The 25,893-nt window shown below is 39.2% G+C and overlaps 1 protein-coding gene across 2 annotated transcripts; it reads right to left on the bottom strand.

The window, feature by feature from the left end:
• On the bottom strand, positions 1 to 20,123 carry LOC117307254 (muscarinic acetylcholine receptor M3-like). 2 transcript variants are annotated; one of them, XM_033791945.1, is made up of 4 exons: positions 18,851 to 20,123; positions 7,000 to 7,198; positions 4,865 to 4,927; positions 1 to 1,276 (listed from the first exon to the last, which is right to left on the bottom strand). In XM_033791945.1, the coding sequence occupies exons 1-4, from the start codon at positions 19,682 to 19,684 to the stop codon at positions 825 to 827; spliced, it is 1,548 nt and encodes a 515-aa protein (XP_033647836.1). In that variant the 5' UTR covers positions 19,685 to 20,123; the 3' UTR covers positions 1 to 824. The 2 variants fall into 2 exon arrangements, with proteins under 2 accessions (XP_033647836.1, XP_033647837.1); XM_033791946.1 differs by lacking the exon at positions 4,865 to 4,927.
• Between the last annotated feature and the right edge of the window lie 5,770 nt (positions 20,124 to 25,893).

Below are 25,893 nucleotides of genomic sequence, written 5' to 3'. Positions count from 1 at the left end.
TTCACAGGTTTGTTATTTTGTGCATATGTTGAGATACACCAACTGTGAAGGCTAGTCTTTGACAATTACCAATACGTCCATTGTCTTAAATATTAATCTGGATCAAAAACGTTTGAATTACAAAATTAATATTCCTTGTATCACACGATGCAAATTTCCATCTATTAAATCGTTGCAGTACCCGGTCGTCTAAATTGGTACGACACTGCTCTAGAATTTCAAAGGTCGGGGGTTCGAATCCCACCCACGTAATATTCCTGTAACTTTGTTCACAGTGCTCGGGAAAGTACCGAGTTGTAGAATAAAATATTAAATGGGTAAAAACCAAAATAAACTAGTTTAATTTGGCAATAACAATGTTTATAAGATATTAAACTCAACAACAACCCTGTATATAGGGTTTTCTGAAAAAGCTCTCACCGAAATAAATGGGATTAACATAGACTCTTGAACAAGTCGTTAAATTTCTGTAGCAGTGTAAGCGAAACGGCTCGTTTGCATCAACTACATGTATCTCGTGAGAGTTGGGGCTGGCTTCTTAGAGCTGCAGAGTGTAGCTAAGCACAACAACGACATGCTTACCAGAATAAAGTTACCAGCTAAAACACCATTTTACATGCTCAATAATGACTGGTGTTCTACTAATCTGTTAAGCACAAAATAATAAGTTCTGATAAGCAGAAATGAGCAGGATACCAGTCATAAATTGCACACCGTGACATGGTAATTTAGCTGGTAACCTTAATCTGGTAAGCAAACTTTTGTTGCGCTTAGCTACTTTTTCTGCTCAAGGCAGGTCTTTGAAGACTTAGCAATTGGCAGTTTCAAAGCCAAGTTGACTCTGTCGTAAAATTCAAATCATTTGGATTCATTTCTTGGTATTCGGATGTTAATGAGTCAACAATTGCGCTTTTTCCGTTGATATATTTATGAGTACATGAACAGTCTCTCTGCTTTTCTTTCGCTATCCCGATACCCCGCTCGCTTATTGTAAACACTTGAGAAGCCATTTGATCTGTGTCCACTCCTGAATCCAACATGAAGCCAGTATTATCGAGTCCAGTGTGGTCATGAGAATCCATGTAAGTTGAGTTGAGGTTTGAGTCTGAGATGTTATTTGAAGCGAGTTCGAGATCTCCATCCGTGGACTGGATAAGCTCATGGGGAAGATCGAAACCGTTGTTTAGCGGTGGTTTTAGACCAGAGGAGAGGGAACGAGTCTTTCTTGCGTAGCGATGCTGTAGATAGGACCTTCGGAGATACAGGATCTTTTTGTCTGTATTACAAACAAACAAAAACAAGAGGGATTAATTTTGTGTATACAAGTCAAACGATAAACACCGAGAGTCAACAATCCATATTGATTGGAGTTTCGCTGGATGGAGGAATTGTCAAACATAAAGGCCTACCCTTAAAACCTTGTAAAAAGAACGGGTCAGAATTTGGCACGAAATCTGAGCATGCGAGGGGCCTGAACAGTTTGTGGGTGAGGCTGGCCCGGAAAACTACTTGTTTTAACCCCGATTCTGCGTCATTTTTGACCCAACAAGGACCAGAGACACTTGAGCCGGATCTGAGTCACTGTAAACCGGGTCCAGGTCACTGTAATATAATCTTGGTCCCTGTAATCGAATCTATGTCACCGTAACCCAATTCTAGGTCACTGTAATCGAATCTTCTAGGTCACTGTAATCGAATCTTCTAGGTCACTGTAGCCAGGATATGGGTCATGTAACCCAGATCGAGTCACTGTATTCCGGATCTGGGTCACATATCACGGTTACCCGGATCTGGGTCACTTACCCGGATCGAGTCACTATAAACCTGGACCCAGTCACTGTAACCTGGATCCAGTCACAGTATTCCGGATCTGGGTCACATATCACTGTTACCCGGATCTGGGTCACTTACCCGGATCGAGTCACTATACACCTGGACCCAGTAAATGTAACCTGGATCCAGTTACAGTATTCCGGATCTGGTTCACAGATCACTGTTACCTGGATCTGTGTCACTTTAGACCGATTCCGGGTCACTCTGACCAGGAGTATAGAAGCAACCATAAAACAAGATACTTTTGTCACTGCCAAAATAATAAATCAAAAATTGTAATACCAGTACATTGTTTGTATATGACGAGAAGGTAAAATAATGCTGCATAAAAATACAAGGAGCAATAAACAAGCTGGAGCAAAAACAAGTCATTGAAATAATATGCTTGATGATATGCTGGATCACAGCAAAGAATTGTGAGGCTGTCAACAAAAAGAAGCAGTAAGCTACAAACACAGCAATGAACCAAGCATGCAATGTGACGTTATCAGTACAATTAAAACCTTATAAAAATTATTTATATTTGGTCATCTAGGCCGGGTACCCAATTCAGATTCTGAGTTAATTGTTGAACTCATTTTGACACAGATTCCGGGTCCAGGTCACCTTGCCCTGATCAAGATCAATGTAACGCAAATCCATGTCACTGTTACCCGGATCCATGCCACTGTAACCCAGATCCATGCCACTGTAACACGGATCCATGCCACTGTAACCCGGATCCATGCCACTGTAACCCGGATCCATGCCACTGCAACCCGGATCAAGATCACCGTACCCGATCCAGGTCACTGTAACCCGGATCCATGCCACTGTAACCCGGATCCATGCCACTGCAACCCGGATCAAGATCACCGTACCCGATCCAGGTCACTGTAACCCGGATCCATGCTACTGTCACCCGGATCCACGTCATTGTAACCCGGATCCAGGTCACCGTACCCTGATCCTGGTCACTCTGACCTGGAAGTTTTTAGAGTGATATAAAAATACAACCATAAACAATAACCGATTCCGGGTTTTGTTGACCCAGAAACGGGTCAGGGCCCCCAAGTTTCCACATCGGGGTTTATTCTGACCAGGACGTCTTCAGAGTGTAATGATCAATCGTACAGAAGATATTGACAAAATGTATAGGGATACCGCCAATATAGGGCTAGATAGCTGAGTTGGTAGAGCGCCGGAATGTTTATCCGCAGGTCGTTGGTAGGAATCCCACTCTAGTAATTTTTTTGTACAAACCCAACAACCGTATAACCTTTAAGCAAAAGTGACCTGAATAGTTTAAAGAATAAACACCATTGGCTATCGCTCTACACGACAAGAAGCAAGTATAGGGTTCTGCACTTTTCACGTAAACACGGTGTTTTTGCAAATGCAAAAAGAATCACAAGTGTGTGATGAAGTATCTTTTACACACACATAAAACCACGCAAAATATTCAAGTCGCTTTGGATTGGCGCTGAAGTGCCCCGTTTCCATTGGCAACATCTCTTTGCAGAAAGCTCTCCACTGCAATTGTTTGGTATTTGATTCCGTCACCCTACATCTACTGGAGAAAAGCGGCAATAACAAACCAATAAGCCATTTTGAGGTAGGGTGGACGTGATAGGAGTCTACTGTTTGGTTTGGGTGTATACACAAATTTACCCAAACCTAATAATAGTGTTGTAGCATTGTGTCCGCCATATCGCAAAAAGCCCAATGACAGCGTTCACCTTCACCACACCTCGCATGCGTATATGGGTTTATCCAAATCAAAATAATGACAATATAAATTGGATGTTATCGTGAAATAACTTATGGATGTTTTGCATTCGCAGAAGGGGAGAATTCCATTCATTCGCTAACAGATTGATTGTTTCATTCAGCATCAAATATGACATTTTTTCACCATTGTACCCCTCATAAACATTCACAATTTGTACAAAACACCTGTGGAATAACATTTTAGGGTGGAATTTACCAACATGGATTTAGGCTTTAAGCAGACATGATTTAGAAAATAGTTTATGGATCTCACAAAGAAAAGCAGCATGAATTGCCACAAAAAGCAATGCTTTATTAAGGCTACACACGGCAAAAAAAAGGGTTTATATAATAAGGAAATATTATATAGGCCTAGGTTTTCCCGGATACTTTCGAAAACGACAGCAAAAATCGCGCATATGCCGACTTCGCGTGTCTAAAAGTCAAACGAGAAACAACGAGGACTACGTCGAAACGGTACTCGCATGCAGGCGTCAAAAATGGAACTGAAAAACGGTTTCAACTTTGAAGGCAAATTCCACTTGTAAACGAACAAATGAAAGTGAAATTGGACGTTCGCTGAAAATACCAGGGAAAACCTATACTATAAACAGAAAGTCTGGCCATAAATCTACTGACTATATTACAGGCAGTGAAAACTATTGGTAATTACTCAAAATAAAAAAAAATTATAAAACCTTACTTGGAAATAAGTAATGGGGAGACGTTGATAGTATAAAACGTTGTGAGAAATGGCTCCCTCTGAATTGATGTAGTTTTCGAGAAAGAAGTAATTTTCCTCGAATTTGATTTCGAGACCTCAAGTTTAGAATTTGAGGTCTCGAAATCAAGCATAAGAAAGCACACAACTTCGTGAAGGGTGTTTTTTCTTTCATTATCTCGCAACTTCGATGACAGATTGAGCTCAAATTTTCACAGGTTTGTTATTTTATGCATATTATGTTGAAATACACCAAGAGAGAAGACTGGTCTTTGACAATTACCAATAGTGTCCAGTGTCTTTGAGCCCAGTGCATACTTCATGCAAATGCGATACGAGTTGAACGTCACAAATTTGCAACGAATAATTCATTCCTATGAAACACTCGCTGGGAAAACAGGGCTGTGACGTCAACATTCGTATGAACTGGACTTTAAGCAATGACCAATTAGAAAAAATAAATAAAAATTGAATGAACTAAAACTGAAAGGGTTAGCTTTGCAAAGTTAAGAAGCATCACACAAATCATGCTTATAGGGATTGCATGGTGGTATGTATTACTTGGGTCAGCCTTCAGCTTCCGGGCTGGTCTTCTTCGGATCTTGTTCTCTTTACCAAACCACGCTGAATAGAGTAAACATAGTGAACGTTGAGGGCGTGCTTGAAAATGTCAATACTTTGACGTCATTTGTGGGAGGTTGCTTATTGTTTTACCGCCATGGTTCACTGCGAAGCGCCTATACAAAACGGAGCACCCACAAAACAACAATACATGAGAGAGAAGTGGTGTTTTAAAGTGTGGGAAAAAAGATAAGAATAAACTATATAAAAAGTAAACTTGCGGGTACAATGTGCACGAACAAAAACGTCTTGGAGGAGTGTTTTTACACATGGTTGTACCCGCAAGTTTATAGTTAATTGTAGTATATTTTTTAGTGAGAAGGGTCTCACAACATTATTTGGGTTTTTAACTTGATTTCCTTATTGATTTAACACATTTTAAATCAATTTGAGCAAAGATCCCTGAGAAACGGCTCCCTCTGAAGTGACATAGTTTTCGAGAAAGAAGTAATTTTCCACGAATTTGATTTCGAATCAACCTTCTGAAAGCACACTACTTCTTGTGACAAGGGTGTTTTTTCTGTAATTATTATCTCACGACGACCAATTGAGCTTACATTTCCACAGGTTTGTTGTTATTTTATGCATATGTTGAGATACACCAAGTGAGAAGACTGGTCTTTGACATAGTGTCCAATGTCTTTAAGTTTGTTCTGAAGCCTAAAGTTTCAATTTTGAAATCAGTATTAAAAGGACTTTGCTGAAATCGAATTGGAAGTCTTATAGTATCAAGTAAGGATTAACACATTTTCATCCCACGTACATTTTAAGCTTAAATTTAGTTATCATGAAAACGGCTTCAACAAACAACACATAGACAGTACAGATTGTCAAGTATATTCACACGACAGTAGTTTAACTGGGGGTCCCATGCTTAATTTCAGCATGATTGTAAAATGTAGCAATGTTTGACAAGATTTTGCAAGAGAATTCGGACAGTAGAGAAACATTATTGTCCTTTCACACGAGGTACATTTTGTAAAACTGTACAGCCGTGCTACAATTAAGCAAGGGACCCTTGCTATATTGCTCTCGTGTGGAAGGGGTTGAGGCAGTCTTAAAAAGATACTCTCGTCAGCATACATGTCTAAAATAAAAAGGGTGTTGATACCTTTTGTAAATCAAGGTTCTGCCAAAGACATGAATCACTACTCACTGATGTGCAAGACGATGTATGTAACATAGTTTAATTTACCTGCAGAAGTTTCAGCTTCATTAGTCGTCAAGTTTTTGAGGAAAAAAAAATGCAATACATGAACAATGTTGGTCGATGGACGTGAATTAATATCGGTATCCTGACAATAACTCTCTTTTTAATGTTAATAATGAACCATCATTTATCACCGGTAACTTCGTGTATTGTGTGGGTGGGTATACACCATTCAAACCAGGGACATTATTGTAACAAAAGAGGACAAAAGGGTTTTTCGGTTGGGGAAAGTCCCTATGGAGAGCGTGGACAAAACCACTTTGTACTCAATTTGCTATAAAAAACAAATGTCGCTCAAAACTAATTTTGAGCTGTCGACAAAAGGTTTAAGTACAAACACAAGAGGGGAAAAAATTAAACATCTCTCAAATGAAAGTTTATATAAACCTTGTCTAGGATCTATAAAAAATAGCTAAATTTCGGGTCAAATCGGCCACAAAATCGGACATAGCACCTTTTATAACTGAAAAGATTGTACAGCTAAGCAACGCCATAATTTCAAAATCTAAACAAAGCTGAAGTTAATCCGAAGATTATAAGTTGGTAAATACTTTTTTTTTTTTTCTTATTTACACTTGGGAAACGTCTCAGTGAAACACTGTTTTTCAGAGGTGCCCTGCAACTATACAAACACATCACAATTTAAAAAATGTGTTAATTAACAACGAAATGATTAACAGCAATATAATGCAGGCATTTACACACTTACGGAAGGTCCCGGATGTGTGAACAATACCACATAAAGTATTGCTTTGTGACTTGGACCCCACAAAGGAATTCTTAAGAAAATGGAACAATAGCACAATAATAACCCCATACACCGTATGAATGAAACTATTAAGGACTGCAAGTTTTGAATACCTACCTTTTGGTTTTTTAATCAGTCTACAGAGGGCGAAGTACAGAAGCCTTCTGACAAAGTAAATGTAGCCATGACGGTAAGTTTTGTTGAACAAGCCATAAATAGCAGGGTTGAGTATAGTGTTTGTGAATAACACACGGATCGACAAATCCTCCATTAACTCGTTGTAAAACACGCCATACTGGTTCAGCACGATGAATACCTGCAAATAAAAACATTCATTAAATTTATGACAGTTTGCCTTGAGAAATAAATCATTCATTAAATTTTGACAATTTGCCTTGAAAAAGAATATACACTGATCGCCCAGTTACCTACTGTACGTTGAGCATGATTTTACCGGGTCAAGTTGACGCCGAACCAAAACTGCCTGGTATTCAAAATACTTGTTTTTCACTCAATTAAAATCCGTTTAATATCATGTGAACTAAATTTCCTTATTTATTGACACACTGTTAAAATATGATCACAATGATCACATGAAGCCGTTTTTTGTTTAAGTAGGTATTTAATAATTCCAAATGAAAAGCAATAAAAAGCACCGTGTACATCTATATGAATGTTCAATGTGTCAATATTCCTATGTAAAAAAAAAACTATATTTGAATTTGTTTTTAAAGCATATACATGAAAATGTGTTATAAGAAGGCTTAATTTTAAAAAGCGTTCATGATTTTCTCGTACTTTTACTGGTATCTAGGTAAATATTATATTTTATGGTGAATGTTTTCTACAAATAATGTTCCCGCAGCGGAAAGCAGTCCATGTATAATTGCCAATAAAGTATAAGTCGGGCAAACGGAACATGCCAGTATAAATTCGTCGTTTTAATGACAGCAGTTTTATGGTGCACTCAGACTCTATCTTTTGGAAAATGAGTGGGCCACAAAACTGAACTTGGCTTTGGAATTCTTGTTGCCCTTTTTTCTGTTCGTTATTGGGGCGAAGCACTACGTTAAGACAAATGGCACGATTTGCCTTTTCTTCAAAGTCGTGGATGACTTTCGGTCAGAAAAGACAAGTTGGTTATAAATTCCATACATACATATCTACTCTGTGGTATAGCAGAAGTAGTTGAATATAAAGCAAGACAAGTTCTCCAAAGAACATCTACCTAACAAGTTGACACACACATATGGTGTTACCGTAAACCAGTTATATTTTGATACGTCACCATGCAATCCCTCAAATACCATATAAAGTTCATAATAAGCCAGTAACCTCAATAAATATCTGAAAAACTTCATTCTAAAAACAATGTTTAGTGTTTAATCACAAATGGTTTGAAGCATTTAAGCACACCAATAACCTTAACATGTTCTCTGTCCTTACTCTATGTTTTAGGTTATACAATCATGTGAAAAAGGTGGGCACACAATAATGCTTAGACAATTAGTGTTGACATTCTTAACACTGTTTTTACAGTGTGGAGAAAGTATCCCCCAATACAGGCTCCATGATAAACCTCATTACTGCCATGGTCAATCAGTTTTTTCTCTCTGATCAGGCCATTGGTGATAGTTACCGGTGTCTTAAAGCTAATTAACCCAACATCCTAAAGACGTTTACAACGGAAGACAACATCCCCACCGGACGCGTATATGACTACTTAGACCAATACACGTGGAGGCTATTTCAATCAAACTTTGCTTTTAATTTGACTGTCTCGCTTGGTATCTACGTCATCAGTTGAAGTGGCTTTCACGCATTACAAGGTGATTAATGGGAAGCTTTATAACGCATGCATTGTTTAGGCCTGTCCTCTGTCACTTAACGGTGTGGTTGGACAAAGCACGCAGTTTAAATGATGGACTGTCTCATTTGGACCGTGGATGTAGGCCTATGCCATTAATAACCAGAGTGACAGTATTAGTTTCCGATTGATCCAATTTGACAAGACTAAATAGTGCTGATGACGTGCAAGATTCGGAAAAAACACAATCACAACCGACTGTGGTTTCACATAGTGAAATAAAGACCTTTCCCATTTTATAATTTTTTCAATTCAGATAAATTAAATCTAAAAACAAATTCAGGCAACTTTGGTGGCCCATCTCTTCCAAAATCAGCAGGCCTGATACTGCACGTATAGGCAACGATAGCGATTGCCTCCCTGGACCCTGGTCATTGCATTGGTGTCCTTGAAATGCTCTGGTAGAAATTTAAAGCTTTCTCATAAAGGGTGCCAATTACCAAGGAGAAAATGCCTTGGTGCCCTTGCCATTTCAGAAACGAAGCATACAGGGCTGTCACATACCCCATAATGGCCAGTTTGAGTACTCTTTGTGTACAGCCTATACGTTTGTCAATGGGAGTTGACTTTATATACACTGTTATGACTTATATCCAAAGTCATTAGGATTTTTAAACGAATCTGTTAAATAATTGTTCGGTGTATTGAAAGTGTTCAGATGATCACAAGCAACCGGTTGTTTGTAATAATTGTTAAGCGTTACCAAGGTAACGAAATACAATGGAGTTTCCAGTCAATGCATTAGCCGTGTTTGCTTTAATACTTGTTGCTTTAACAGACTCGCCTAAAGGGTCAGGGGTGGATTTCACAAAAGTAGTTCTAACTTAGGACTAGTCCTAACTTAGGACTAGTCCTAACTTAGGACTAGTCCTAACTTAGGACTAGTCCTAACTTAGGACTAGTCCTAGGCAATGCTGACTGGTCCTATCTCTTAGCATTGCCTAGGACTAGTCCTAAGTTAGGACTAACTTTGTGAAATCCACCCCTGGTATCGAAAAAGTAAGACGGTTAAACAAACACTATTTCTTTTGTACCCTCATATTTTTTTCGTTCCCTCGAAATCATTTAGGTGTCATTGTATTTCGTTCAAAATTAAAAGTGTTTGCTAACCCATATGGTCCGAACAATTTGTCAGGGCCCAGACCTGTATTTCGAGGGAGACGAACAACTGTGTGCGAGGAAAGAAATATTATTTTTAGGGAACCACTGTTCATGGATTCCGAAGAGAAAAATTCACAATTTTAAAAGATACAACTCAGACGACGATGCCCGAATGATTTTGTTTATGCAATTTATTAACAAAATATTACAAAACATTCTTTGAGGGCGATTCGAAATAATTTATGAATAATCATTTGAACACAACACCCGATACCCCACAATTTAGAATAACTTGAAAATAATATGGCTATCGTATTTATCAGTGGCCAACTGCATGGGGTTCAGTTTCAATCACATGATATTGCGAACACATTGACACCACAGGTTCTTAACAATGTTTTAACTTGTGAGGAAGAAAATGTCAAACAGGATTCATGAAAACAAACAATGTAACGGATACATTCCCATTCACTTCGAGCTTTTTTGTGCACAATACAAATTCCTTGAATAATGTATGATGGAAATAAATCAAGTCTTCACACTAAGTAAGGTCTGAAGTTAATATGTTTCGTATTGAATAGAGATTAATTACCTTTTGAATACAGGCCGGGGTAGTGTCAAACAAAGCGTGCATAATAAGTCTTCATTATATGTGTAGGCCAAAGTAAAGAACGGATCTTATGCGAACTGGATATCGTTGCATTGGTTCCAGTTACAGTCAAAGACCAGCCGTCGATTTCACCAAACTCATCCCAACTAAGGATTAATCCTTGGACTTAGGACGAGTTAAGTTCCGTAACCATAGACGTAAGACACATTGAACTCATCCTAAGTTACAATGGGTTACGTACTCGTCTGTGCGGCACTAAAATTTGGTCAGGGCTACATCTAGGTACATGTTTGGGGCTACATTTAGGTCTGGGCTACATCTATAGGTACATGTTTTGGGCTATATTTCGGTCCGGGCTTCATCTAGGTACATGTTTGGGGCTACATTAAGGTTTGGGGCTACATTAAGGTTTGGGGCTACATTTAGGTCTGGGCTACATCTAGGTACATGTTTGGGGCTACATTTAGGTCTGGGCTACATCTAGGTACATGTTTGGGCTACATTTAGGTCTGGGCTACATCTAGGTACATGTTTGGGGCTACATTTAGGTCTGGGCTACATCTAGGTATATGTTTGGGGCTACATTAAGGTTTGGGGCTACATTAAGGTTTGGGGCTACATTTAGGTCTGGGCTACATCTAGGTACATGTTTGGGGCTACATTAAGGTCTGGGCTACATCTAGGTACATGTTTGGGGCTACATTAAGGTCTGGGCTACATCTAGGTACAAGTTTGGGGCTACATTTAGGTCCGGGCTACATCTAGGGCTCGGGCTACATTTAGGTGCCGCACACCCGTCTATCCGTCCTAATAATAATAATAATAATAATAATAATAATAATAATAAACAGTTCTTATATAGCGCATAATACAAAATAAAGTCTCTAAGCGCTTAAAGTCTCTAATCCTATAAACTCGAGATAGTTTTAATCCTAGCGTTTCGTGCAACCGGCTGCAGAATTCTCAATTGGTGTATCCCAACATTGTATAACAACAATATAAAAACATGTGAAATTGAGTTAGCATAAATTTGTCATTGAAATTGCAAGAAAATAGTGAAAGAAAAGCGTCTTTGTTGCACAAATGTATGTGCCTTCAAAAGCCTAAGGCTTTAGGTCCAAGTCTTTTAATATTTGAGTGAGAAATAACCTCTTAAACAAACTACGTTAGTGAGCTGTTCCTCACAATGTTTTGCTATTAACAGCTCCCCCATTGAGTATTACAAAGTAATTTTGTATGCTAACAATTATTTTGAGTAGTTATCAATGAGTGTTAGTGCCTTTAAGAGAGAAGGACTCAAAAACATTCCAGTATGGAAAAGTACAAAATGTTTTTTTGAAAAAAATAAGCCCCATAACTTTCAAACCATGACTTTTTGTAAATTTATTGAAAATGTCCAGCAAACACCTGGACACCTGGGCGTGTACAGTGACTGTTGAGAAGCTTAAAGGAACACGTTGCCTTGGATCGGTCGAGTTGGTCTTTGAAAAGCGTTCGTAAACATTTGTTATAAAATGCATATGGTATAGTGTTGTCAAAGTAGAATACAATGATCCACACAAACACGCCTCGAAATTGCAGGGTTTGCCTTTTACCTCGTCGACTACCACGGTCGGCCATTTATGGGAGTCAAATGTTTGACTTCCATAAATGGCCGACCGTTATATAGTTCGCAAAGTAAAAGGAAAACCACGCAATTTTCTTCAAACATTAGAGTATATGTTTATGAACAATAAAACATTTTTTTTAAATAATTGTTTGTAACGATTTATATGTTTAAAAATAGATAATGTTGTTTGGGGTGACTCCGGCTACCCCTTTTGTGACGTCAATCGATACAGACTTTGCCTCGATCGAACATCGAACACACGTACGTAAAGGTCCTAGTCGTGAGTTTGTGCGTTTCGAAAAAAGAAATCTTGCATTTTTCCGGCAATGACCAGGTGTATTGCTGCTGGATGCAGCAAAACAACTAAAGATGGGGTCAGTTTGCAAAGTGGTCCGATCCGACGTATTTTCCAGCGCTGTGCAGCACAAACACTTCGAGCCGTCGTGCTTCGAGAATCCGGAATACACTACACACTTTGCCATTAAAAGAAAAGTTCTTTTCTAAAACATGACGACATGCCAACAATTTTCCATCTAGTGGGAAGTCGAAGGAGGTACCTGTTGGCTCTGCACGCGATAAACCGTGCTGGGTAATCCGAGTGGACCGCCCGCACAGCAGCCATACAGTGCGTGCAGTCTGCTCCATGACCGTAGTTCTGTACGTAGGCATCATACCGTGTACGGGGCCAGACTACTCATTTTCTCTTCAAATAGACCTTTCTGTTGTTAATAAACAAACCGCCTTGGTTGGCACGGTCGGCCGAATGTTAGTAAAACACTCAATCGTAAACACAGATGTTTCAACAAATTTCAACATTTTCTGCAAATTTTCAATTAAATAAAATACCTCTCTTGATAAGTTGCTTTATTTTAAACAAAATCAACAAATTTTGTTACATTGTTACCAAAAATAGCGATCTATTCTTGATTTGCACTTATGGCTTTCTATAGTTTTTCAATCTGGGTTGGCAAAAACTGACGTTGCAAAAGAAAGGTCTATATCGCGCCTCGATTGACGTCACGAACAGCGCCCTCTCGGGTCGGGCCTACTTTTAAATTTGTTAATAAAATGGAAACTAATTTTTTAGAACCTTAGTTAACTGTTAATTCATATTCCACTCATCAAAACACATAGTTTAGTGACAAAAGCTTTATTCTGACAAAATACCACTTCCAGGTGACTTTAAGGCAAATTTGTTGGATCATTGTATTCTACTTTTAAAATATCTTTTTAATAACATTTTATAACAAATAAACGCTTTTTATAGACCAACTCGACCGATCACACGTGTTCCGTCCCAGTTGAAGTACAGTTCCTGGTGATAGTTAAGTTTATCCATTGGGACTCTAGTAGTGATGATTAACTAAGTGGACTACTGATAATTAGTACAGTATCAATCAATGTCAAGCTAACTGGCCAAATTCTACAAAATTTCTCAAAAAAACCCTTAAAAGTCAGACTTTAGCCGAAAAACCACATCCTTCACCTTCGTGACTAAATAAAAAAGATGCGCACTCAATAATGAGTTATGTTAATATAAAACGCCAAACAATTCATCCAAAAAGACAGCATTGACAACGGAACAGAATTGAGTGGTTTTATAATTATGTATTGTTCACCTGTTTCGTGTTGTGTTCAACACTCAGGCTTACTCAATAAATGTACATTATTAAAGGCAGTGGACACTATTGGTAATTGTCAAAGACTAGCCTTCACAGTTGGTGTATCTCAATAAAGTAACTAACCTGTGAAAATTTGAGCTCAATCGGTCATCAAAGTTGCGTGATAATAATGAAAGAAGAAAACACCCTTGACACACGAAGTTGTGTGTGTTTAGATGGTTGATTTCAGGACCTCAAGTTCAAAATCTGAGGTCTCGAAATCAAATTCGTGGAAAATTACTTCTCTCTCGAAAACTATGGCACTTCAGATGGAGCCGTTTCTCACAATGTTTTATACCATCTACCTCTCCCCATTACTCGTCACCAAGAAAGGTTTTATGCTAATAAATATTGTGAGTAATCACCAATTGAATAGTGTCCACTGCCTTTAAAGGCACTGTCTAATTGTGGCGGTGAGAAATTGTCTTGTAAAGAGAACACAATATCATTATTCACTTATTTTAGTACACATTTTGTTTCGTGTATCAGCCCATGGAGCATGGAACTCATTCACCAGCACCAAGCTACATTAACGTTCTCCAGAAGACGGTCAGAGCACACTGACCGAAACGTCCAGCGGTATACAAACCGACTCTTCTTAGTTAGAACCACCACTACACTCACAAAGATATGTTAACATGGTGTCACCGCAAACCTTACTTACTTAGTCTCAAACTAAGTTAAGTTCATGCTTTCATCCACTGTTCACTTAACGAGAAAACACTAGTCTGTCATTGGGCAGCAGAAGATGGAGTATCATCGTGATGATGCGTGCATTAGCGACCAGCCATGTTGATGTTATGTATGTGCAATTAACGCTCATTAGACTTCGATTCACGAACTGATTAATCAAAGTGCGACATCTACGTATAATACGGAGTAGAATTTCATATAGAGTGCCCGTAAACTTGAAGGGCTGATGATAACATTCAGTAAACGTTTAGATGTTAAACTAGCATGCTTTATTGCGCTGAAATTGTAAGGTGTTCCTCCATGGTCATACCATGGAGCAATTTAGTTTATTGCTCCATTTGGTAATGACCGATAGGATTTGAGGCATTGCATGGTGAGGTATCAATACTTGGTTTGCGGTAACACCATGTGTGTATCTACTTGCCATGTAGAGTTTCTTCTTAGATAACTGTCTTTCTTTATTCTACTACCGCGGAGTAGATTGATCGGATTGTTCGGGAGACTTCTCAGTTCAGAAAAGAACTGTCCTGCTTTTTAGAAAATTGGCTGGGGCTATAGGCCTACTTCAGCTTATAGGATCGTAATTAACTGCACGTCTCTCTTATCTTTTCAGTCTCCTGACGATGACTAAAGCAAGCTAGTCGAAACGTTGAGACCAATTCACGACCCCGTTCTTGTTTTCGTAAATTTATTCCAAAAAAATTGTGGTATTGGTGGTAAGCATGATCAAGTGAAATGATATCGTCTGAATGCAACAATTGAGCGTAAATCAATAAAAAGTATGTTTAAGATTTTGAATCTTCAAAACTTGCCTTGAAGTGAGTTTTGAAGATTTTAAACTTGATGATGTTAATGCTGTGACCAGGAGATGCGGTTGGTACCCGTCACCTCGCTGCACGCCGATGGGTTTGACGTTTTTGATGTAAATACTGTGGCAAGTCTTTGCTGCTGAAACTTTCACATTATAGGACTTTTATTGCAACCGTGTTTACAAATTGGCATTAAACTCCGCATACATTGAAAAAACCCAGAATAAAACCCTGAGACCCTCCTTTAACGCAAGAAACGGAAATTTGAAAGAGTGCATTATGAAATCAAACATGGCGACAACTTTAACACTAATATAAGTACCAATCTATGAATCACGGATTTGTATGGTATGCAATGAGTAAAAATGTGAGTCTTCTCACTTGGTGTATCTCAACATAATATGCACAAAACAACAAACCTGTGAAAATTTGAACGCAATTGGTCGCCTAAGTTGCGAAATAATAATGGAAGAAAAACACCCTTGTCACATGAATTAGTTGTGTGCTTTCAGATACATGATTTCGGGACCTCAAAATCGAGTTCTGAGGTCACGAAATCAAAGTCAAATATTAAAGTGGAAAATTACTTTTTTCTCGAAAACTACGTTACAATGTTGTATACTACCAACAGCTCTCCATTGCTTGTTACAAAAGTTTTATGCTAACAACTATTTTGAGTAATTTCCAATAGTGTCCACTGCCTTTAACCCAGCTTTAGGTCCTCACTGAAGGACAAACAGGTTCAAGAAAGTTTGTGAATAATCCGATAAACCACGAACAACCGTCCCGGCTGGATAACTGATGAGTAACCTAATTAATTCAGTTAAACAAACAGGCCTTTGTACACAGTGTTTAACATTATGAAACCCACTAATTAATGATTGGCTTTAGCGGGTACAGTAGGCTATACGTAATTCTTCAAATTTGAACAGCGCTGGGATGACTCGCTGATGAGCATGCAACTGGGAACGGGCTTTCTGATGATTTGTGTAAGTTAGGTTGTCGACTGTCAACTATGGCCGACCTTGTTAGTTCGCAAAACTAAAGGAAAACCGTGCAATTTTGAGACATTGTGTGGATCAATTATACTTTTAAAACATCTGTCCAACCATATATTATGCATTCGATAACAAACGGTTTCAAACGCTTTTCATAGACCAACTCGCCCGATCCTATAGGCAACGTGTCACATCTGGCCACATTATTTAGCCAACCGATTTTGGCAGATGTTTTCCCGCAAAGAAGACAATGTTCTGTGTGTTAATAGACTACACATGTCTGTGCAAAATTAATTGGGGAAAACAGCCGGTTAGTTTGTTTTCCCCAATTTCATAAAAGCTGCTGATTGAGTTCATGATGAAACAGTAATTACTGGAACTGTGTTATTATATCAACATCGATTTTCTCGGTCAACAATTCATTTTAATCAAATGCCACCATGTTCACTCAGAAAAATCAGATTATAACCATAATTTAAATAGATTTTTTTTTCTGAAGAGAGAACATGTGAGCATGCGGCTTTCAGGTATACTTTCCCTATATTTGGTTTACATGCGAAGAATATTATGCCATTGTGACAACAATATTGCCAACAAAAAACAAGGCCATAAAATTCGGGTGGAAGAGCAAGTGAAGGAGAACATAATTGTCAAAATGACTTATGTTTATTTGTCCTTCTTTATGGCGGCTAAAACGTGTACGGCAAGACAGGGTATAACAAAAATCTTACAAAACTTTGTAGTGTGTTTGTAGTGCTTTGTAACAGGGGATGGTCCGGCAGCCGATTTCACGAAACTTTACGCAACTGCGTTAGTCCACTTACACTCTAAAAGTCCCGGGTCAGAATTGACCCGGATTTGGGACACATTGACACAGATTCCGGGTCAAACAGACCAAGAAATGGTATGGCCTCCTGGGACCCAAATCCGAGTCAATTCTGACCCGAGAAAGTTAGAGTGTGCGCAACGTTTGACGCAACTTGAGATAACACTAACATTGTCTGCGCCGCTTTTAGGATTAAAAAAGAAATATATTAAATGGAATAACAGTTAATTCAAAATACGTTCCTTGTTCAAAGTGTAACCCGAAGCGTAGACAAAAGTAAACAACAGACCAACACTGACCCTATCCCATAACTTCGATGTTTTGGGTATCTATGTTCCGTCCCAACTTGATAATCGTCCCAACTATAATTGGGACTGGTCCCAACTTGAGGGTACCCTGCATTACTGTCCCAACTACAGTTGGGACGCCCTTATTTTAACACTCAAGTTGGGCCGGAACATCTATATCCTGTTGCTCCATCCGAAAACGATCCGGGTGTTTTCTCAGAACGAGAGTGTCTTTGCTTAGCTTTCGTTTCAAAGGGGAACATCGATGAACAACATAAGCTCAAACTGTTTTAATAATATGTTAAATTCTCAACGGGTATAAAGAATTATATTAATTTTGGTTTTACCCTATTGGTAATTACTCAAAATAGTCATTAGCATAAAACTTTTCTTGTTAACGAGCAACGGGGAGCTGTTGATAGTATAAAACATTGTGAGAAACGTCTCCCTCTGAAGTAACGCAGTTTTCGAGAAAGAAGTGATTTTGCACGAATTTGATTTCGAGACCTCAAGTTTAGAATTTGAGGTCTCGAAATAATTTTGCAAAATTATTGGATTCTGACGGCGATAACCAAACTTTATAATTTTTTGAATTCGGGGTGATTGGCATGATCTTCGTAGTGCTGTGTGAAAGGGTGTACGCACAAGTGAGCCAAACGAGCACCCCCCCCCTTTTGGTCACAATAAGTAGTGTACACTTACCAGATTTTCTTCCTCCATGATTGAGTATAGCAGTAGGCTTAAGTAGCAGTAGCCTTTTAAGTATGTGCTCGTTAAGGGCTAGGCCTGTCCCCTATTGTGTATCCATTGTGTGCTTGGGATCTCGTGCATTCTTCAGAGGATTTTAGGAAACTAGCACTATTAAAGCATGAGAACATCTCGGGGATCTGTGGCGGGTCGTAGCCTAGTGGTAGGTCACCGTAATTCGGCAAGCTCATGGTGTTGTCAACAGCAGAGTGTGGGTTCGTTTCACGGTCATGACATGACACTTGTGCCCTTGTGAGCGAGGCACTTTTAAACAATATTATTGTCTTCGTGAAAAGTCAGGGAAGGTGGTGTATTCTGCTCTACCAAACAGACTCCTACATGGTGGATGATACACATGCCATCCTTAAAGGGGGTTAACCTAGCCCTCTGGTAGGACGTCAGTCAGTGCCACTGCACTCCGGCAACGAAGGAGTCCACCTAGGGCAAGGGGTAACCCCGTTTGTGACACGGTCGGATTGGGTCGAAGGCCCATATTTAGTTACATGTGTACACCTAATGTGGCCGTTCAGCCTTGTGAGTTGGGCAATATCTAATTAAAATATAGTAACCATTGGGCGCGGGGGCGAAATTTCTTTTCCCCAAACGACATTGCAATGATTTGGTAAAAGAGCAGATAACGTAATATGACGGAAAGAGCCAATCACAGCGGCAGGGTGAAATATTGCAATGTCGTTTGGGAAACAAACATTCGCCGGGCATCTCTGCCCACATTTGGCGTTGTTTACAAGTAAATACTTACCAAGTAAGGCATCCAAAACAGCATGAAGACTACAGACAGCGATTCAATGATCTTGGCCACTCGCCTCTCCCGTCGGTCCTGGGCCTCTGATAGCACTCGCAATCTCATCTTCTGTGTTTTCTTGTTGTGTCTCATCAGTGAATACACTATTCCTATATTACAGACATTAAACACTACTACACCTAAAATGAAAGTCAACCCATAAAAGGCTAGAATATAGCTGTAGTACTGGCTGGCTGTGCCCCATGAGTTCATGCATAGGTACCAGTTTGGCAAGAGGGCAATCTCGTCTGAGAACCATATTATAGTAACAGACGTACTCCCAAAACTAAAGAGCACCAAGGCAAAAATGGCAATCTTCATTTTGCGAATGGTCACCTTGCCTCGGTAGTAGAAAGGTTTGGTCAAGGCGATATAGCGATCTATTGTGAGTAATAAGATAATGAAGAAAGAAGTTTTGAGGCACGACCACGCCATGAAATACTGGTAGGAGCAAACGTAAGTTCCACCGGTCCACTTTTTGTTAGCCATTGAAATGATTGTTGGAGTATGTACAGATACAATGTTCAGTAGATCAAATGCAGCCAGGGTTCCTGTAATCATATCAGGAATGCTCTCCCGATATGTGAGAATTCGATGAGAGACGAAAACAGACAGCGTATTCCCGGCGAGTGCTATGGGACCAATGATGGAGTAGAACAAGATATTCCAAATGACAGTCTCTTTTGACATCTCAATGTCAAAACGTCCCAAGTTTGTGTCATTGTTGTTTGTAGTAGCATTCTCTATGATACTACTAGTAAACGGATCCCCTGTTGCCGAATAGTTGTCCATCTTGTTGAAACATAGTTTTCCGAATCGAAAAGACACACTTTGCTGTCAGTTGTTTACCAGTGCGATCTTACCTTTACCATCGCGACATGGTTGATAAAATGCTGTACATAACAATCCATTGCAAACAAGTTGACGTTGCATGACGCATCGACTACTGAATTTCAAACAGTGTACTAATTCCACTCTTCAATACAATAGGCTACCAACTCCCTCCCGTCACACACTCAGGTGAGGATGCGAGTGTGCTCTTTCGATCTGAAGGTTTACTAAATGTTCATCAACGAAGCATGGAAGCTCAACTGTCAAAACTCCTACGACAAGCTCGGACTAGGTACAGGAGGATTTTATCACCATGAAAATTTCGATTTACTCAGACGAGTGTTCAAACAGAAGGCCCATGGTGAGAGTGTGTGCAAGTAAGAAAACACAACACAGCGGGCTATCCTACGATGGCAGACACCTTTTGTTGTTTGGTGTCACGCTTGACTTGTTCTGAAACCATGAAGTGCGGCCCGCGCATGAATTGCGAAAAACAGCAACGGAGCTGCCGTTTGAACGCCACGACAACGCGGGGGGGGGGGGTAGTCTAGGTTCCTAGACCATTGGTGTTGCGTGGTCACACCACTGACCTATATATATAGAGATCAGTGGGTCACACACAACCAACGTTCCGATTATGCACGGCAAAAACTGTACACGCTTGTAATGAACGAACGCTAGCGGGCGCTCTGTTTCTCTGATTTCCTGTGCTCACCAAGGTCTAGGACATTTGCAACGACGGGTCTTAACTTTTTTATTGTTTTTCGGCAAATCTCCCCGACTTTCCGGTGGAGCCAATCAGAGGCTGCGTTGCGGTTGGCTCATGAATAATTCATCAGTGTTGTGCATGCAGTGTAATGCATGCAGTAATGCGTTGCATGACTTTTGCTATACTACTCTGCATGTGTGTGTGGGTATATGTTTTTATCGGAGTATAATAATGTCCAGGATTTGAAACTTTGCCACATGGTGGAAATACGATAAAGAAAGGTTTGCGGTACCACCACAAACCTTTCTATGTATAATATCCAGATAGTAAAGACATTTTGTACAGTATTTTCTGCCAAACAGATATTAACTGGTGGGCCCTGTAGTGTTATTCACAATGAAAGTTTTTTAATCTTGGGGGAAGGAAATCTTGAGGGATTCAAAAGCGTCTTTGTGAGAATGTATTTTGAAACGTAACCGTAGCTGCAGATCTTGGAATGTAAGCAAAGCTTGACTCGGGATTGAAAGCGTACTTTTTGATATTGTAGCGTAACCTAAATGTATCTTGGAGTGTATAAGCGTAGCTGCGTAGCTTAAAACGTAACAGTATCTTTTGGAGCGTAAGCATATCTTGGAACGTAATTCGTAGCTGCGTATCTTGGATAAAATAATACTTTGTTTGGCAAAATTATGCTTTGAGGGAATTTTGTTTTAGCATTATTTTTATTTCAACCTTTTATAAAAAATTCTCATAATATTTTTAAGCTACTCACACAATAACACTGTCAATATAACCATGATATAACCATGGAGGTAGATGCGATATTCCTACGTTTTGACATCATCAAAATTACCTGAAACTCGTAACAAAAAGAAATTAGGGGGCCATGAATCAAAATGGAGCATATTGGAACGTTGCGATCATAAGAAACAACGGAGTCGACACCCGCAAGCTGGGAGTTCATAGCGCCCGGGATTTAACACCTCTAACCCCCACGAGACACGACCGGCGGTACGTGATATTCCACAAGGCTTATTTCACGTTCCGATTGCTCCACGCCGTGGGGCCATACAAGCGTCCGTTACACGGACTCTCTGAATGCTAATCTTACGTTCGATTTTTGACCATTATTTACGATTTCAAATCGTCACGTATCCGTAATCTGAATAGGTAGTCTATACTTAAAATTTCACTGTTTTCCTTTTAATAGGCCTATAATGACCACGGAATTACTCTTTGAGCAAAGATTATTAAAAATAGCGCGCCGATCACATTGACCTTTGACTCGGTCTAGTTTGAATAGTCATCTTCAACCCGTCACGTTATATGAATAATCGAGTCATTTGCATAGTCTGGCCACGCCTTCAATTTGCAAATGTCCTAGACCTTGGTGAGCACAGGACATGGGGAGATCCGGAAATCAGAGAAACAGAGCGCCCGCTAGCGTTCGTTCATTACAAGCGTGTACAGTTTTTGCCGTGCATAATCGGAAGTTGGTTGTGTGTGACCACGCAACACCAATGGTCTAGGAACCTAGACTAGGGGGGGGGGGCAAGCGGGAACAAAGATTTAATTAGGGGTGGGGTCAGGGTGTTTTGAAGAGTCGATGAAGTCATTCTGGAGGGAAGTTCGAACTCACTTGCCTTATGGGGAAAATATCCGTATCCTGTCACCGCTCTTTTTTTACCATTAGGATTATCTAAACTTTCTCCAGAAGACGATCAGAGCATACTGATCGAAACGTCGAGTTAAAACCAACGTTTCTTTTCAGAGCCACCCAAACTCATTAGAGATAGGCATTACATGGTGTTACGGCAAACCAATTTCCATATCGTATTTTCACCATGCAAAGTTTCATATTTCATTTGAGTAGGCTAAATAAGATTACAATATTACAATTTTGTTTCAAAAAGTAGTTTTGGCCTGACGTTTCGACATACAGAGTCTTTCTGAATGCCAAATGACAACTAAACACAATAATGAACAGTTAACTAAGTCTGAAGCGTGACGTTGATTATTTTCTAGACAACCATTGTACGTTCAGATGCTTTGAATATTAGAGTTGGATTTCTTTGGAACTTTATATAATAACAATGAATAACCCTGTATTGAAATGACCTTGTATACAGTTCAATACCTCCATGCTCGATGACATATGAATTGACAAATCACCTTCCATATCTCAAATAAAAGACTGACGCTCTCAACAACGACCTTCTCATAGAAGCTTAGTTGGTACTTGTAACCCGTACTCTCCTTAGTAACAACAACACCATTCCCTGGTTCATTTTCTTCCTCCATTGTCAGACTTATGGTTTTTTGGGGGGGAGCTTCGTCACCATGAGGCAACTTGTACAGGCAACTCGGTGGCAACCAATAATATTGCAGTGCGTGATACAAGACCACTTCGGCAGCACAATATTGAGTAGTTTTCAAACATTATCTTATACGATCCCAAAGAAGAGTATGTGAACATTCAAACCTGAATGTCCTCTTCTTCTTGAGATTGCCGGAACCTGGGCGAAATTTCAAAGAGCTGCTAAGCACACAAAAATTGCCTAGTGATTTTCAGGATAAGCAAACAACAGCTGAATACCAGCAACAAACATTATGTAACAAATGAAAATTTAGTTGGTGAACCTGTTTTTATCAAGGCAGAAATTTCATGCTAAGCAAATTTTTGTGCTTAGCAGCTCTATGAAATTGGGCCCTGGTTGTCTGCAAGTTGCCTCGTGTGACATGGCCGTATAGGCTGCACCAAACTTGGTTTAGTAATCTACAGCACACATAAATAGCTCAAAATGCTGCAGTACACAATCCGAACACGTATTTCCACATTTTGCGGGCTTCTCTTTATTCTACATTGACCCCGTACTTTAGTATGCCGATACCTATTCAGAGTTTGCCATTAAATACACTGGACACTATTTGCACTATTCACACTTGGTGTATTTCAAAATATAAAAATAACAAACCTGTGAAAATTTGAGCTCAATTGGTCGTCGAAGTTGCGAGATAATAATAAAAGAAAAAACACCATTGTCACAAGTTTAGGGCCTAAGTAGTTCATCAGATAACGAATACATTGTTATTTTGTAGGAACGGTGCGGCATAAAAACAATTGAAGACACTGGACACTAATGGTAATAATTGTCACTTGGTGTATCTCTACATATGCATAAAATAACAAACCTGTGAAAATTTGAGCTCGATTGGTCGTCGGAGTTGCGAGATAACTATGAAAGAAAAAAACACCTTTGTCATACAATGTTGTGTGCTTTCAGATGCTTGATTTCGAGACCTCAAATTCTAAACTTGAGGTATCGAAATCAAATTCGTGCAAAATCACTTCTTTCTCGAAAACTACGTCACTTCAGAGGGAGCCGTTTCTCACAATGTTTATACTATCAACCTCTCCCCATTACTCATCACCAAGTGAGGTTTTATGCTGATAATTATTTTGAGTTATTACCAATAGTGTCCACCGCCTTTAATTGCAAAACTCCTTGTGGGTATGCACTATACTATTGTTTGATTGATGGAGTGTATGACTGGCGTGACAAAACTTGTTCCACTTGTTGGTATGCATATTAGATTAGATTAGATTAGATTATAAATCTTTATTGTCCGCATAACATATACAGATAATTGTTTTCCATTGGCAATTGGAGACATTAAAAAATTATTATTATTATTATTATAATAAACATTTCATAAAACCGAACAATAAAATGTAAAGCACAATACAAAACCACGAAAAAATTGTATATTGCTAAAATTACAGCGAATGATTGGAATAGATTACTGACAATACTTACAAGTTACTTTAAAATTATACAAAACATTTGTGGTACAGTTAAAAAATAAATAATTACCGTTTGACTAAAGAATTAAAAAGATGAATTGAATTGGGAACAAAGGATTGTCGAAAACGAAGTGATTTTGTTTGTGGTGGACGGAGTCTAATACCAGAGCGATTAAAAACAAAGCAATTAAAAAGTGGGTGGGTCGGGTCCTTCATTGCTGTACTTAACTTGGCAACCATTTTTGTTTCAAATTCTATATCCAAGGATGGCAAGATTAAACCTATGATCCGCTGAGCATTTTTCTTTACCCTGTCAAATTTCTTCTTACTCTGCTGTGAAAGTAAACCGTATGTACATATTAAGTTAAAAGTTAAAACACTCTGTATCAAGGACTGATAAAATAAACGCAAGATAGATCGGTCTACATGAAATTTCTTCAGTTTTCTCAAAAAGTACAAACGTTGGTTAGCTTTACTGTATATCGTTTCAGTATTCCTATTCCAGTTCAGTTGATCATCCACTACAGTTCCAAGATACTTATATTCATTGACTCTTTCTACAATGCAGTTATTGATAGTGAGAGGGTCATGTGTCTCAGCACCTCGTCGAAAATCAAAAATCATCTCCTTAGTTTTCTGTACATTTATCGAGAGATAGTGACGATTACACCAGTCAATAAAATTCATGACCTCTGTTACATACTCGGTAGAGTCATTTTTCAAGTACCCAGTAATTACCGTGTCATCTGCATATTTAATGATGCTGCAATTTGAGCTGGAACATAAACAGTCACTGGTATATAACGAAAATAACAAAGGAGAGATGACACATCCTTGAGGAACACCAGTATTGATATATTTTACATCAGAACAAACACCTCCTACTTTGACCCACTGTGGCCTATCTCTTAAAAATCCATGTATCCATCGCACAATTTGGGGTGAGATATTCATTTGTAATAATTTCTGCGCAAGGATATGAGGTTGTATTGTGTTAAAAGCACTGGAGAAATCAATAAACAGAGACCTGACGTATGTTCGGGGTGAGTCCAGGTGATTGTAAAGTTTGTGAAGATAGACAAGCACTGCATCGTCAACTCCCCTACTTTGCCTGTATGCAAATTGAAGATTATCAAGAAATGAGCTAGCCTGGCTAGTGAGAAACCTTTAGCACGTTATAAAACATCACTTCATTTAAAAAAAAAACTAATTCTCTTTTTTAGTAGAAAAACAAGTTCACACTGTCCCAGACTCCCAGGTAATTCTGTCCGCCAGAGATTGGGTCTCCTCCAAACGGGAAATTAATTAACGTGGGCTTCAGGAGCATGATTCAAAACAGGGCGCTATAGAAAAAAAGTTTGTAGGCCTACTACGCAGTTTGCCATTTTCGGGGACACAAAATCTACGCCCTAATTATTGCATAGGAAAGCTTACACATTGAATATTATGTTGTGTACTGTGGTAATCATATATGTAGATACTTTTTGTATCACTTGTTTCTCAAACCATGCTCAGCCGAACATATTATAATTAACGTTGGTTGGCCGCAGGGGGGCGCGCCGCCACCGCCACTGATCTCTATACTATCAGTGGCCACCGCCCTTACTTAGGTCCTTTTCGAAACGAAGCGCTTCGCTCAGGGCGAGAGAACAGAGC

The sequence above is a fragment of the Asterias rubens genome, chromosome 2 (genome assembly GCF_902459465.1).
Source record: "Asterias rubens chromosome 2, eAstRub1.3, whole genome shotgun sequence".
In the NCBI taxonomy this organism is placed as follows: domain Eukaryota; kingdom Metazoa; phylum Echinodermata; class Asteroidea; order Forcipulatida; family Asteriidae; genus Asterias; species Asterias rubens.
The sequence above is the reverse complement of the archived record's forward strand: the minus strand, read 5'-3'. Positions and strand labels throughout refer to the sequence as shown.

Coding starts and splice junctions, on each gene's coding strand:
- LOC117307254 (XM_033791945.1), bottom strand. CDS start 19,684: ATGGACAACTATTCGGCAACAGGGGATCCGTTTACTAGTAGTATCATA. Junction 7,199..18,850: donor TGTTTTGGATGCCTTACTTG/GTAAGTATTTAC, acceptor TTTTATTTGCAG/GTATTCATCGTGCTGAACCA. Junction 1,277..4,864: donor GAAGCTGAAGGCTGACCCAA/GTAATACATACC, acceptor TTTGTAATACAG/ACAAAAAGATCCTGTATCTC.